Consider the following 12,706-nt stretch of genomic DNA (forward strand, 5'->3'; position numbering starts at 1 on the left):
CGATAGTACAACACAAAATGAACTCTTTTTCTTGTTATTTCGGGCCTCCAATATTCGAGCCCAGAGTGATTACTGAAAACAAGTCTGCTGAGCGTTTTTCGAGCCAAGCCCAAAACATCATTAAAATCTGAAAATTTACAATCCAAAAAAAAAAAGAAAAAGAAAGAGAAAATCTGAAATTCCATTCTCAGAACAGAGAGACGAGAGTCTCTGACGGCACAGTGCCTGTGAGGTTTTTTTTTTTTTTTTTTTTTTTCAAATTCCGGTATTGATTTGTTAATATTTTCCCATTTTTTTGGATTTTTTTTAATGATTTCGTTGGGTTTGTTCATGTCATGATTACTTGAATTTATCTGATTTGTTCATGATTATTGTTCCATTCTGATTGTTTGTAATACTGCTTATCAATAAAACTGTAAAGTTTGCGCCTTTTTTTCTGTTTCTCTGCTTATTTGTGATACGTCAGCTCATTTGGTTTCTGGGGTCTTTTTAGTTTTTATTAGTATTATTGCCGTTTAAAACAATGAAGCATGTATTTGTGTAAAAATGGCTTCTTCAGCTTTTGTTTTATAGTTTGATGCAATTGAGTAGGGTGCAGTGAGTCCTTGGTTGTTGTGTAGTTTATATAATCTGAATGTGTGTTACTGAATTCAAAGTTTTTGATGGTTGGTATGTTCTGATTTTCTTGATTTAGAGTTAGAGTTGAACCCAATTCCCCACCACTGTGCTAAGATGCCCGGACTTCACTGACATGGATGGCATTATGCCATGTAGATATATTGTCAAAAAAAAAAAATTTTGGGTATTTATATGTTGGTGTTTTAAAAGATTTGATTTTTTTTGGACCCGAGTTTTAATACAAAGATTTGATGAATTTGTAACTTGGGGTGTCATATTCATGCATTATTTGCAGCAATTGCAACTGATTATGGTGATGCCAATGAACCTCCAAATGCATCAAGGGATTTTGGTGATTATCCCATGGATGATTTGGGTGCTAAAAATGACATAGATGAGAATGTATTTTATGATGATCAACCCCCTTATGAGGAAAACATTCAATGTTACAATGACCTTGGTTTGGATGATTTAGTATGCTTGTGGCTTTGTTTGAAATGCTGATATTTGCTTTGTGTTGTTTATGTGTATGTTTGTGGTGTTAGAAGTTAGAAATTTGTATTTGTAAGTTGTAACTTTGAACTATGAAATTTGTTCAAGTATTTGTTATTTGGTAGTTAGCAAGACTTGCCCTTTATTAGTAATTTGTGTCAAAATTTACTTTTTTTTCCAATGTTTCCTTAACATATTATGAAGATTATAATCATTGGTGTTTTGTTAACCAGAAAGTAGAATCTTATGGTCCCTGATCCGATTCCTGAACCCCTCTCACTAATCCTGCGTAGGATTCCCATCCTGACAACCTTGAGTACAACAGGCAAAATCAAACAATCCTAAACCCTAGAGGGCTTTGATCAATGGCTCTTCGGTGAGCTTCATCGAGCTTCTTTAACAACCTCGTCCATTCTACGATCCGCCAATCTGCCCACAACAACATTGCTTCTCATTGCAATTTTTCCTCTGGTACTTTTCTTTTCCACAACTCTCTCTCTCTCTCTCTCTCTCTCTCTCTCTCTCTCTCTCTCTCTCTGTGTTTGGTTGCCGAGAAAACTGTCTACATTGACAGGATTTTTTTTTTTTTTGGTTACAAAGAAAATGGCAAAAAGAATAAGAATTTGATTATTATTCTTATTACTATTTTTAATTCTGAATATGTGATGAACTCTAATTTTCTTGGCCAAATTTCTGTATAAATCTCATTTGGGGCGTTGAATCCAAGTTTCTGCTTGGTTGCTGCGAATTTAAAGAAAATTTGGAATTTCAATATTATTGTTGCTTTGTTTCTTGGGAAATTAGTTCTACTTAAGTCAAATTTTCAGTCATAGTTGTGAGAAGCCAGTTTGGCATTTTCAAAGTGAAAAGACTATGAATTCAACCCAAGTAGCCTTGCTAGTTGTATTGGGCTTAATTCTATATGAGTGCATTGCTTTATGAAACTAATCAGAATGCAAATTTTTTGTACAAAATCTTATTGTTCTTTGTTTCAATTTTCATAGATGTAGTTGGCACTCATAGTTTGCGTGAGAGCATGATGAACCAGATGCTTCATCTTGACATAAATTCACAAATTGGGAGTTGTATGCCACTATTGGAACAATGATCCACAACATTGAGGTCAACCCGGGTCAAGGTGGCAAGCTAGTTCGAGCTGCAGGAACTTGTGCAAAGATCTTGAAAGAGCCGACGTCTAGATACTGTTTAATTAAAATGCCTTCAGGTGCTGAGAAGTTGATTGATTCACGGTGCCGGGCCACAATTGGTATGGTGTCAAACCCAAGCCATGGGGCTCGAAAGCTCAGGAAGGCTGGGCAAAGCCGGTGGTTGGGATGAAGACCAGTAGTTCGAGGAGTGGCTATGAATCCAGTAGATCATCCTCATGGTGGAGGCGAGGGTAGAAGCAAGAGTAGTGGGAATCATGGAAGGTGTTCTCTTACTCCTTGGGGCAAGCCATGTAAGTCTGGGTACAACACTGGAACCCTGAAGCGCAGAAAGTAGTGTGGATACATTATTTTTTTGAGATTCTACTTTAGAATCTAGTTTTCTTTTCATGCTTCTCAAATGCAATTAATACTAGGCTCACAGCATTTCTTACAACTTTGAGGTGGCAACCTATGAATGACTGCCTATTAACTTTATATAAACTCATCATATTTTTTTACTACGCATCATCCGACACATCAGAGTTATAGCACAAAAAGTTGTGGTCATATTATATATAATAGATTAGGCTAACATGACAATACACATGACAGTCAATGTGACGAAAATAATATCTTATGTTAGCTGTTAGCAAGGTCACCATTTTACATATATCACTTAACAACATGAACTTATTTGACACAATACCAAAAGTTTAGAAACTAAATTGATATATTTGAAACGTTAGAGACCAAATTGACACACAATCTAAAAATTATGGATGAAAATAATAATTTACCTTTAAAATCTATATAAAACATAAGACATTTAACTTTTAGTTTAACTCATTGTATTTTTTTTTTTTTTTTTTTTTTAACCAATTAGAAATCTATCCTAAAGTGCTCCCCTTGACCCTCTCTCAACCCCCAAGCTCAAAGGCTTGGGGGGTGGGGGAACGTTTCACCATCATCCAGCCTAATAGGTGGGTGGTTACCGGATACCACTACCATGTTGCATTTTTTCATATAAGCTTTTGAGCATTCACAATTTAATACGTTATAACTTTAATATGCATTTTCTAACTAAATTTAAATTTCATTCTATATTTAAACCATCTTTTAGAATCTTAAAACATCATTTTTTTTTAATATTAGAATATATATAATTCTATATACAAATATAGTTACAATAAATTCTTAATTGTAGAATATTTATTTTTATATACACGGTCATTTATTTATTATAATGCCTATTAGTAACTATAATCATTTTTTTAAAAAAAAAACCTATATTATATTAATACATTGCTCAAATTGCTGGGTTTTTTTTTTTTTTGGAGAAACGCACGATTTGCTGAGTTAATAATAATTAAAAGGATAGAGTTTTAAGAATCTCCTCTAACTTATTAAGTGAAGATTTATATAAGATTATTTGCATATATTATCTATATCTATATATATATATATATATATAAAACCAAAACTTTTGACTTTTTATTGACCTCTCCAGACCTTACCACATCATTATTATTTTTTTTAAATAAAATTATTTTTATTTAGTCTAAACTTAACAAAGAGTAAAACTCTATCTCTTTAACAAGTCCAACTTAAGTTCAAACTCATCATTATCATTTTTTAAAACAAAATTATTTTTGTTTAGTCCAAATTAAACAAAGAGTGAAACTCTATCTCTTTAACAAATTCAACTTAAACTCAAAGGTTGATAATTCAACTTAAACTCGAAAGTTAATAATTTATTTCCAAATTTGCAAGGTTAATCATGAACATTATAAAAGCAGTGCAAACCCCAAATTTTTTTTTTTTTAAAGCCAAGTAGAAGTATGAGCTCTTCTTCTATTATTTTCTTCTCCTCTACTTTGTAAAAAAATAAAATATATATATATATATTATGGTTTTTCATGTATTTTTTAAAAAGTAATTTTCATACATGAATCACTAAACTCTTTTTAGCCGTTTTTTACAAGAGGCTACTGCATATGTCTTTGTTTTACCTCACGATACGAAAGTATGTTAATTTCTTTGACAAAAAGCTTATATACAATATATTAAGAGAATGTATGACTTTCATTATTTCAACGTGGGCTCTTGCTCAACATTTTTTAGCGTGGGCCACATGCTGATAAGGTTTGTTTAAAGTTTAGACCCATTAAAATTTAAAACTTATTGCTTTATGAGTTTATGGATTTTTTTTTTCTTTTTCTTATGGTTGAGTTTGGATTGCATTGAAAAATAAAACTCCTTGCATTTGGCGTTTTTCCTATAGATCTTGTACATTATTCATGGGACCCGCAAGTACAGATTTCAGCAAATGTTAAGTTAAAACTAGGTCTCATGACACTATTCACACATTTAAAAATTATTTTGCTATAGTATTTTTAGTTTTTAATTTTAGCAATAAGCAGTATTCAAACATACCCTATATTTCTTTTTTGAATAGTCATATTTTTTGAATTGTTTCAATAATTTATTTTTTAATTATATATCTTTTTTGGCATTTTGGAAGTTTTAACATTTGAATTTATGTAGTCACACACATACACATATATATAATTTATAAGCTCTGAATCTTTTGATTCCTTTTAATAGTTATAGCCATGAATTATTTTTTTGAATATAACACATTGTAAGGGCCTTTTCTGTGTGATATGGTATGTTGGGTTGCCTCCTGCGGTAATGGGCTAGATTGCCTCCTGTGGTGATGGGCCCTAGTGTTTCTGAGTAAGGGAACTGGGGCCGGTCCAATTGTAATTCAATTTGGGTCGGTTTGTGCATAAACTTATGCCCTGTCTGCCAGGAACAAGTTTACGGCAAGCAGAACTGTTGCAGACGAGTTACGGTAGACAGATATAATAATAACTAAAACAGAGTACTTTGACTGATTTAAATAAACAGCTATGTATTTTCTACTAATAAAGCATGATTACAGTCATAATGATATCGATCATAGAGAAGAACGAAGAAAATAATACTGGTTAATTTAAATGGACATAAATTAAGCTTTAAGCTTAGTCTGCCACAGTAAAGCCAAAGAGGGAAGAACGCCTCTTCTCAATGCAAATAACCCCCTCAGGAAAAGGATCCTGCCGTGGGGATTAATGGTTTTGAGGGAGTCGGACCTGAATGGTTGTTGCCCAAAAGAAAAAGTCATTGTTTGCGTTTTGGAAGAAGGTAAGATTTGAAGGGGGAGAGGGAGAAAACGATCTATGGGTGCATGCCCTCTTTGAAATAACTCTCGTTTTTCTTATCTTTTTCCTTTCTTCTTGCTTTATTTTCTCCTTTTTACTCAAGAAAATATACTCTGTTTTTCGATCCCCTTTACAGGGCATGGCAAGAGCCTTTTTATAGTGCTTGTCGCGACCATGGTTTTACCATTTTGCCCTTTAACCGCCTCTATCTGGTCTGGGCGTACTTGCCGACCACTAGAAGTGTGTGCCACTCAACCTTGCCAAACAGAGGCAGGTTTCAGTTCTCCCCCTGCCGTAGCACTTCTTTCCTGCCACGGTATAAATGCTTTCTCTCTCTACTCTCAGAGCATGCACCAACGGTTCCCCTTCAAACTTGCCTCTTTTGGGTGGTCTATCATCCTAGCAAGATGTACCTCCCAAAAGAGGCTTGGGCAGGAGCCGTAAATAGATCTTTTCCCCCTTCCCCACCACCAAACCACACCCCCTTTACCTCTTACCTCTGACTCATGGCCCCACCATGTCCTATATTGGCTGGGTACAGGCTGGTGGTGCTTAGGCCTTGCGCGTGCTTCCATTTCAAATTTGTCCAAGAGTCTGCCTGCTGCTCATGCGTCTGCCGTGATCTGGAGACTCTCTGTCTGCGTTTTCCTGGCCTTTCATGTGGGCTTTCCTTTGGTTTTTCGCTCCATTCAGGAGTTAGGCCTTGTATGATAATGGGCTTCACATTTCCTTGACCCACTTTTGATTTTCTTTACTGTCTGCCATGTTGAACTGTTATTCCTGCCGTAATAACTTAATCTTGCTGGACCTCCTTTTGGGCCAGCCGTTTATCCCTTTTCTCAGTGGCCTATTGTAGGCACTGTTTTACTTTTACTCATGGGCTCCTATGTCCCTTTAGGATTTTCCTTTGGACATCCGTGGTCCGATTGCTTTCTTCGGGCTTCCTCGGCCCGTTTGCTAATTTCACACTTCCATGGGCCTTTTTACTAATTTCATTGGGTTTCCCCAGCCCAATAACCTTATCCTTATCTTTGGAGTTCATAGGTCTGCCATAAACTCCTTACTCTCTTAGTTTACAATTGTCTTGGACCTGCGGCGACCATTTCTCACTTTTCTACCTCATACTCTGCCCATGGGATGCTACTTTTTTCTTTCCTGACTTCCTTGAGCCCGCTTGCCTCTTCAAGACCCATTTATTCATGTGTTGGGCTTATGATCCATTATTCCTGCCACTTGGCCCTAATGATTTTTTTGCTATTTACCTTGTCAATTCTTTGTAGCCCTCATTATTGGGCTTTTCTTGTCTGTTGGGCTTCCACAAATGGCCCTCAACACACATCTTTCTCTTATATTTCTCTATTGTTTAGTCATATATATTTTGTTTTGTTTCAATAATTTCTAAACAGTGAATCATCTAATTCTTTAATATTTTTTTGTCTTTCAAAAGTTTTAATATCTGAATTTTTGAGTTATTTTTTTTTCAATATCTGAAACTGTCTGACAAATTTTTCGTAAGCTATTACACATTCAAGCAATGACTTATTCATCAAATTATAATACAAATTGAAGTCATATAAGAACAAATAATACAATAATGTAATTTCTTCATTAATTTAAGATTTTATAAAATTATTTTAATTTACCTCACAACTGTAAATAACACGGTTACCAAGTAGATTGAGGAAATCACCTGACCCATTAAATGGATAAGGATACAACTAAAAACATACTTGGATCATGATTTGATCAGATGGGAATTCCAGCTATTTTATTACAAACCGGTTCAGAGATATTTTCTTCCCCTAAAATAGACCAGAAGGTTTTCTTTAAACCGTAATTCTGTCATATTTTATCTTCTTCTTTTTTGTTTTTTTTTTTTTTTCTCTCCATGAATGTTTTACAAAAACCCCAGTAAAATTTCACGTGCAGGATTTGGCTATATTTTTCACGCAAAGAATTAGAGAGAGAAAAAAAAAAAAAAAAAAAAAGACACAAAATCTGATATCAAAATCCATACAAGTTGTGGCATTGAAAGCTCCACTCATCTCTCTTTTTCCCATCAAAAATCCACCACAAAGCCCAAAAATCCTTCTGATTTTTTCTATTAAATTTTATTGATTTCAAAGGGTATACGATATTCATATCTATGTGTTCAGCTGAATAAAGAGCTAATAGTAATTAGCTTGCACTTCTCAAATGAAATATAGAGAGGAATCTGTACTGTACATACCAACCCAGTAGATGGAGGTCAATCATAATACCACCCCAAAGGTATCCAAATTTTCCTGACCCACTTCTCTGTTTCTTTTCTTTCCTTATATTTTTTTGGGTGTGTGTAATTATTTTTCTGTGATGCAATGATTTTATTCTAGTACTTGGTCATGATTCCTGTAATTATTTTAGGATTTTGCTTCTGGGTTTTCATTTTTTTGGGTTGTTGTTATTGTTGTTGCTCTGTTTGGTAGCTGAAGAAAGATGAGAAAGCAAAAGAAAAAAGTGAAACTTTTTGGGTAGTTTGATTTCCATTATGTGTGTGTGTTCTGTAGTTTTCTCAGTTGTCAATAGAGGGGTGCTGTTTCAATGTTTTCTGCATATGGTGGAGACTGTCTCAATTGGGTCTATTATAGTTTGGGTATAGACTGTTTCAATGGGTGCCCTTATGGGGTAGCCAAATCACTGCAAAATATGTAAATAGTTGCTGAGCTTTTGTCAGCAGAACACCCAATGAACCTTTCAAGAATCAAACCTGTGATTGGAATTGTGAAATGCTAAAAGAAGAAGAGCCAATGAGCTATGAAATGGCACTTCCTTTCCTACAAGAATGGGATCGGGTGCATGTTGAGGTTGTGGGTTCAAGGCCCACTGGCGGTGTATCTAACTTACTGTTAAAAAAAAAATGCTAAGGGATAGAGGTTCATTGTCAACATGAGCATTGTAGCTCAATGGCATTACTTGTTTCTTTCTATGGGAAAAAATTTGGGTTCAAATACCCCCACCTCCACTTATTGTAAGGAAAAAAAGATTGACAGTAAATTGGTTCTCCCCTATAAATTTTTTGGTTCAAGGATAGAGCAGGTAGGCCTGCTTTTTGTAGGTCTAGACTACATATTGTGAGCCAGGATCTTAATGGAAGTAATGATCATTTAACATTAAGTTAGACAGTTTCATGCCAAAAAAAAAAAAGGTTATACAGTAAAAATACATTTGTGAGTAACTAAACCTATGTTATCTGCTAATACAGGCAGCTTTGGTTCATGGATGAGAATAATAACATAATGTTGGGTGGATTTTGCCCAAGACTCATATGGGGGAGTGGGGAAGACTCTTTGAAGAACATTAGTGGGTTTCTTGGAAGAGTAGTTTGGTAGATTTTTTAGGTTGAACGATGCTTGTTTTGCGAATTGAGAGTTTTTTTTTTGGTTAGTGTGGGAGCATCATTGGCTGTATTAGGGTTTTGACATTGAGTTTGTACATGAGGTTTGTGAGTGAGGTTTTGTTTATGTTTGTGTTTGTAAGGTTTGTAAGCCTAGTTTGTGAGAGTCTCTGAGTCTGATTTGTGAGGTTTGGTTGAGAGTGATTTTAATCTAGATTATTGATAGTGGAATTTGGTTGGCATTGCCTATGGATATGGGCTTGGAGTTGGTCAAACCACGTTAAATATTATTGTCTTGTGGGGATGTTTATATTCCTTGATCCTGCAAATGCACTTCCACTAGTCCCAAATCACAATAATTACTCTTAAATATGATATGACAGGTGTAGGACTTTATAAATCACATATGTGGAGCATTATGAGGTAGTTTTTATTGCAATAATGATTTGAAGCAATAAATTGTTGATGAAACAAATATCTCTGAATTGCTTCAATTTTGCTATTTACAAGAAGAAATGTCATGTAAGAAATAATTAAGTATATAAGTAACTGACCCAAACTCAACCTGCTATGGTTCTTGCTTTTTAGTCCTCTTTGAAGTTAAATACATTTTTTATTGAATCAGTATAGTATTTTGTTTCTCCTGATGTGCATACCACAATGTCGAGTACTAGGAAATCAGCAAATGCAGATAACCTTTCTTTGTGAATACTGTCTACAAGATTGGTAGTGTGCAGAGGTATGGGTATAGTTGCAATGCATGTATCTCGGAGATAGAGCATGCCACAATGAAGGTCTTTACAGGGAGATCTTCCTGGCAATGAAATAATTAGTAGAAAGTGAAATAGGAAGCACGATTATTCTAATGCTTTGCATATATGCTATCAGAACTTTGATTTCCTGGAACTTGAAATACTACAATTAGACCATTCATTAAATTCACATTGTTAGCTCAAAGTTATTTTCAGAGCTTCTGATAGGACCTTAATGGTGGGTTTAGGGCCTTCAGGCAACACATCTAAAAGATTTTTATCATCTTACAAGATGTTTGTGGTTCAAATTTACATGACTTGTTTCCAAGGGATTGGGATTGTAGATTTAACTCAGATGTTTGATCTATATTTGATGGCGGGCTTTACTTGTTTGAAGGATTATTACAAAGTTTTGGAGGTTGATTATGATGCAACTGATGAGAAGATCAGAATAAATTACCGAAGGCTTGCACTGGTTGGTCATCTTTCTTTTCTGGTAGCTCCTTGAATAGTGTTATTTTTTTCATTTCTATAGGGTCAAATTTTTCTTTCACTAAATGCAACATTACACTGAGGAAATCTACATGATTCTGTGGGTTATACAGAAGTGGCATCCTGACAAGCACAAGGGTGACAGTGCTGTTACTGCAAAGTTCCAAGAGATCAATGAAGCTTACAGAGGTAATTCTTATGGATACAAATGAAATGGTCTGCATTGGTTTTAGTCTGCTGAGTCCACTTACAGCATTTGCTACCCTTCGAAATCTTCTTGGTCTCTCATCTTTAGAATCTTCAAGAGTCCTGAAAAATATTTTTGAAATCTAGTGAAACAGTCCCTGACTAGTGCTCATTCGGAGATCAAGATCTTTGATTGTGATATTGAACTATTGGATGTCTGATTGTTTACAACATTAAAAATGCTAAACTAATTCCTTTCTGGTTATTGTCATATATTTAATTTCAAGATCATGGGACCCACTTCTCTCTTTAAAAGAAGATTGTATTTCTCTGTACATCAGACTATTATTCAATAAAAAATATTGAATAATATATATTTTGGTCCTGAATTATCCATCACTTCTTTTGTTGATGTGAAGAAAGTACAGCAATGTTACATGTTCTTTATACTTATCAAAAAAATGTTATATGTTCTTTATAGCATTTTTGGTTTTAGATCATGCATTAATATAATTGTACAAAATAAGTAGTATAATATTACGTCTTAATTTCTTTTGCAGTTTTGAGTGATCCTGCTAAACGAATTGACTATGATCTAAGTGGAATCTATGAGGTTGATAAGTATACTCTGCGGGTAAGAAAATGGAAAAATCATATTATCAGGTCTAGATATGTCAACTTACACTTGTTTAGGTTGTTTTCAAGGCCCCCTTGGTACTGATTATTAATGTTGCATGCTGACTATCTGGGACATTCTACCCTTTGTATGCAGGAATATCTTGCTAGATTTAAAGGAATGATACTTACCTGTAATGGGCTTGGTATTAGTCAGACAGCTATATGGTAATATTTTAATTAATGTTTAAAATTAGCTTTGTTCAACAGGGTGCTGAATTATTTGATCAATGACTATGATGAAAGACTGCGTTTGTTTACTAACTTTTTGTTTGTGTGTGTGTGTGTTGTCTGATGTTGAGTATCTGGAATGTCAAGATATGTGCAGTTCTTTTAATTGTCAAGAATCAAGATATTAACCCTGAAGAAGAATTAAGAATTATTTCCTTTTTAAAATCAATAACTGCTTTTACAATGTTATAAAAATCATAATGCAGTTCACGATATGTTTTTTTAAAATGGACACTCTAAAAGCAATATATTGTAAATCCTAACCTTTTTTTCTTTTAGATATGTTGTTTGCTTTTAATTCATTAGAAATGTCTGTCCAAGTTCTTGGAATGGTTCCAATAGAGTTGCCATCCTTTCAAAAAAAACTCCTGCATATCTAAGTTTTGGAAAAATGGAAGGACTCTATCTTCAGACAGAGTGGCTTACTCTAGGACATGCCCTCCAAGCCATTTATAGAAGAAGCAAAGCACACCTCATACTTCTGGTGACAAATGCTGGTCTCCCCTTGTGTGGTAGCCCTACCCTACATGTACCCAAGCATGAAAGGACTGCCCTATCTTTACTGTTGATCATGTCCTTCTGACCTCTTTGATGCCTTTTTAGAGCTTGCATCCATTTATTCACATTATGAAAACATTTTCCTAATTTCTTTTGCTCTTTATGATGTTGTCTCTTGATTTTGTTGGCTGTTTTCCCTCCAAATTTTGATCTCATTCCCTAAACAGTATCATTGCTAGAAAAAATTGTATCCAATGTCCGTATTAGAATCATTGATTGATATTTTGTTCAACACGTGTGTCTTCTTGTGTAAATTAGATTCAGCAGATGTGCCTGCCCAATATATATACTTTGGAATCTTTTGTAGTTTTATCAATTTTGTGTAGTTACTTATAATTCCTGTATACTAATGCAGGACACAGCAACTGATGGAAACTGATGACTTAATAGATAAATGAGGTTTGGAATCCATTTCCAACTTTACAATTTGCTTTCCTAATCAATTCTTTTGACATGCTGGTATATGTAATAAGTCTGATAGTTCTGTATATGTTGTTACAGATTTTCTGTATGAAATCTTAGCTGATTAGAGTTATTAATATGCACACCCGGCTCCTATATGCTTATGTACTTGAATATAGACCTGATCCAATTTGTAATTTTAGATCAATATGGGTCAAAATGAGAGTGTAAAATGATTACTCATGATTTAAAGGCTGTTTCATTTGGATGTGAGTTGTATGTGTGTTGGTCACTCCCACCCCTAACCGCCCCCCCCCAAAAAAAAAAAAAAAGAAAGAAAGAAGAGAGAGAGAGAGAGAGATGGTTATTGTGGCTAAATGATGGGATGAGATTATTTATATCATCTCATTAAGCTTGTAGTATGGTCTGCATACAATAACCAAATTGGTTTGCCCTTATCAAATGAAATCTACTCTAAACAAATGAAGCTCCTAGTCTAAAAGTAGGGAAGGCACCAAGAGTTGCTGTCATTCTGCTAGGAATTTGGGTTGTGTAGGAGTGACATCCTATGGAGCA

The 12,706-nt window shown here is 34.6% G+C and overlaps 1 protein-coding gene and 1 pseudogene across 2 annotated transcripts; both read left to right on the top strand.

The window, feature by feature from the left end:
• Positions 1-161: 161 nt before the first annotated feature.
• On the top strand, positions 162-2,793 carry LOC115960601 (annotated as a pseudogene).
• Positions 2,794-7,225: 4,432 nt separating this feature from the next.
• On the top strand, positions 7,226-12,403 carry LOC115960602 (dnAJ-like protein slr0093). 2 transcript variants are annotated; one of them, XM_031079539.1, is made up of 6 exons: positions 7,226-7,732; positions 9,984-10,082; positions 10,192-10,267; positions 10,825-10,898; positions 11,037-11,107; positions 12,084-12,403. In XM_031079539.1, exons 1-6 carry the CDS (start codon positions 7,703-7,705, stop codon positions 12,124-12,126), a joined length of 393 nt encoding a protein of 130 aa, XP_030935399.1. In that variant the 5' UTR covers positions 7,226-7,702; the 3' UTR covers positions 12,127-12,403. The 2 variants fall into 2 exon arrangements, with proteins under 2 accessions (XP_030935399.1, XP_030935400.1); XM_031079540.1 differs by having other exon boundaries at positions 7,233-7,732; positions 9,984-10,061.
• Positions 12,404-12,706: the final 303 nt, after the last annotated feature.

Source organism: Quercus lobata, chromosome 9, assembly GCF_001633185.2.
Source record: "Quercus lobata isolate SW786 chromosome 9, ValleyOak3.0 Primary Assembly, whole genome shotgun sequence".
NCBI classification, from domain to species: Eukaryota; Viridiplantae; Streptophyta; class Magnoliopsida; order Fagales; family Fagaceae; genus Quercus; species Quercus lobata.

Bases quoted from the DNA above. Each gene is read 5' to 3' on its own strand.
- LOC115960602 (XM_031079539.1), top strand. From the start codon at position 7,703: ATGGAGGTCAATCATAATACCACCCCAAAG. The intron at 10,083-10,191 runs GTAGCTCCTTGA...TGGGTTATACAG, and splicing joins TTGGTCATCTTTCTTTTCTG to AAGTGGCATCCTGACAAGCA. The intron at 10,899-11,036 runs GTAAGAAAATGG...CTTTGTATGCAG, and splicing joins TTGATAAGTATACTCTGCGG to GAATATCTTGCTAGATTTAA.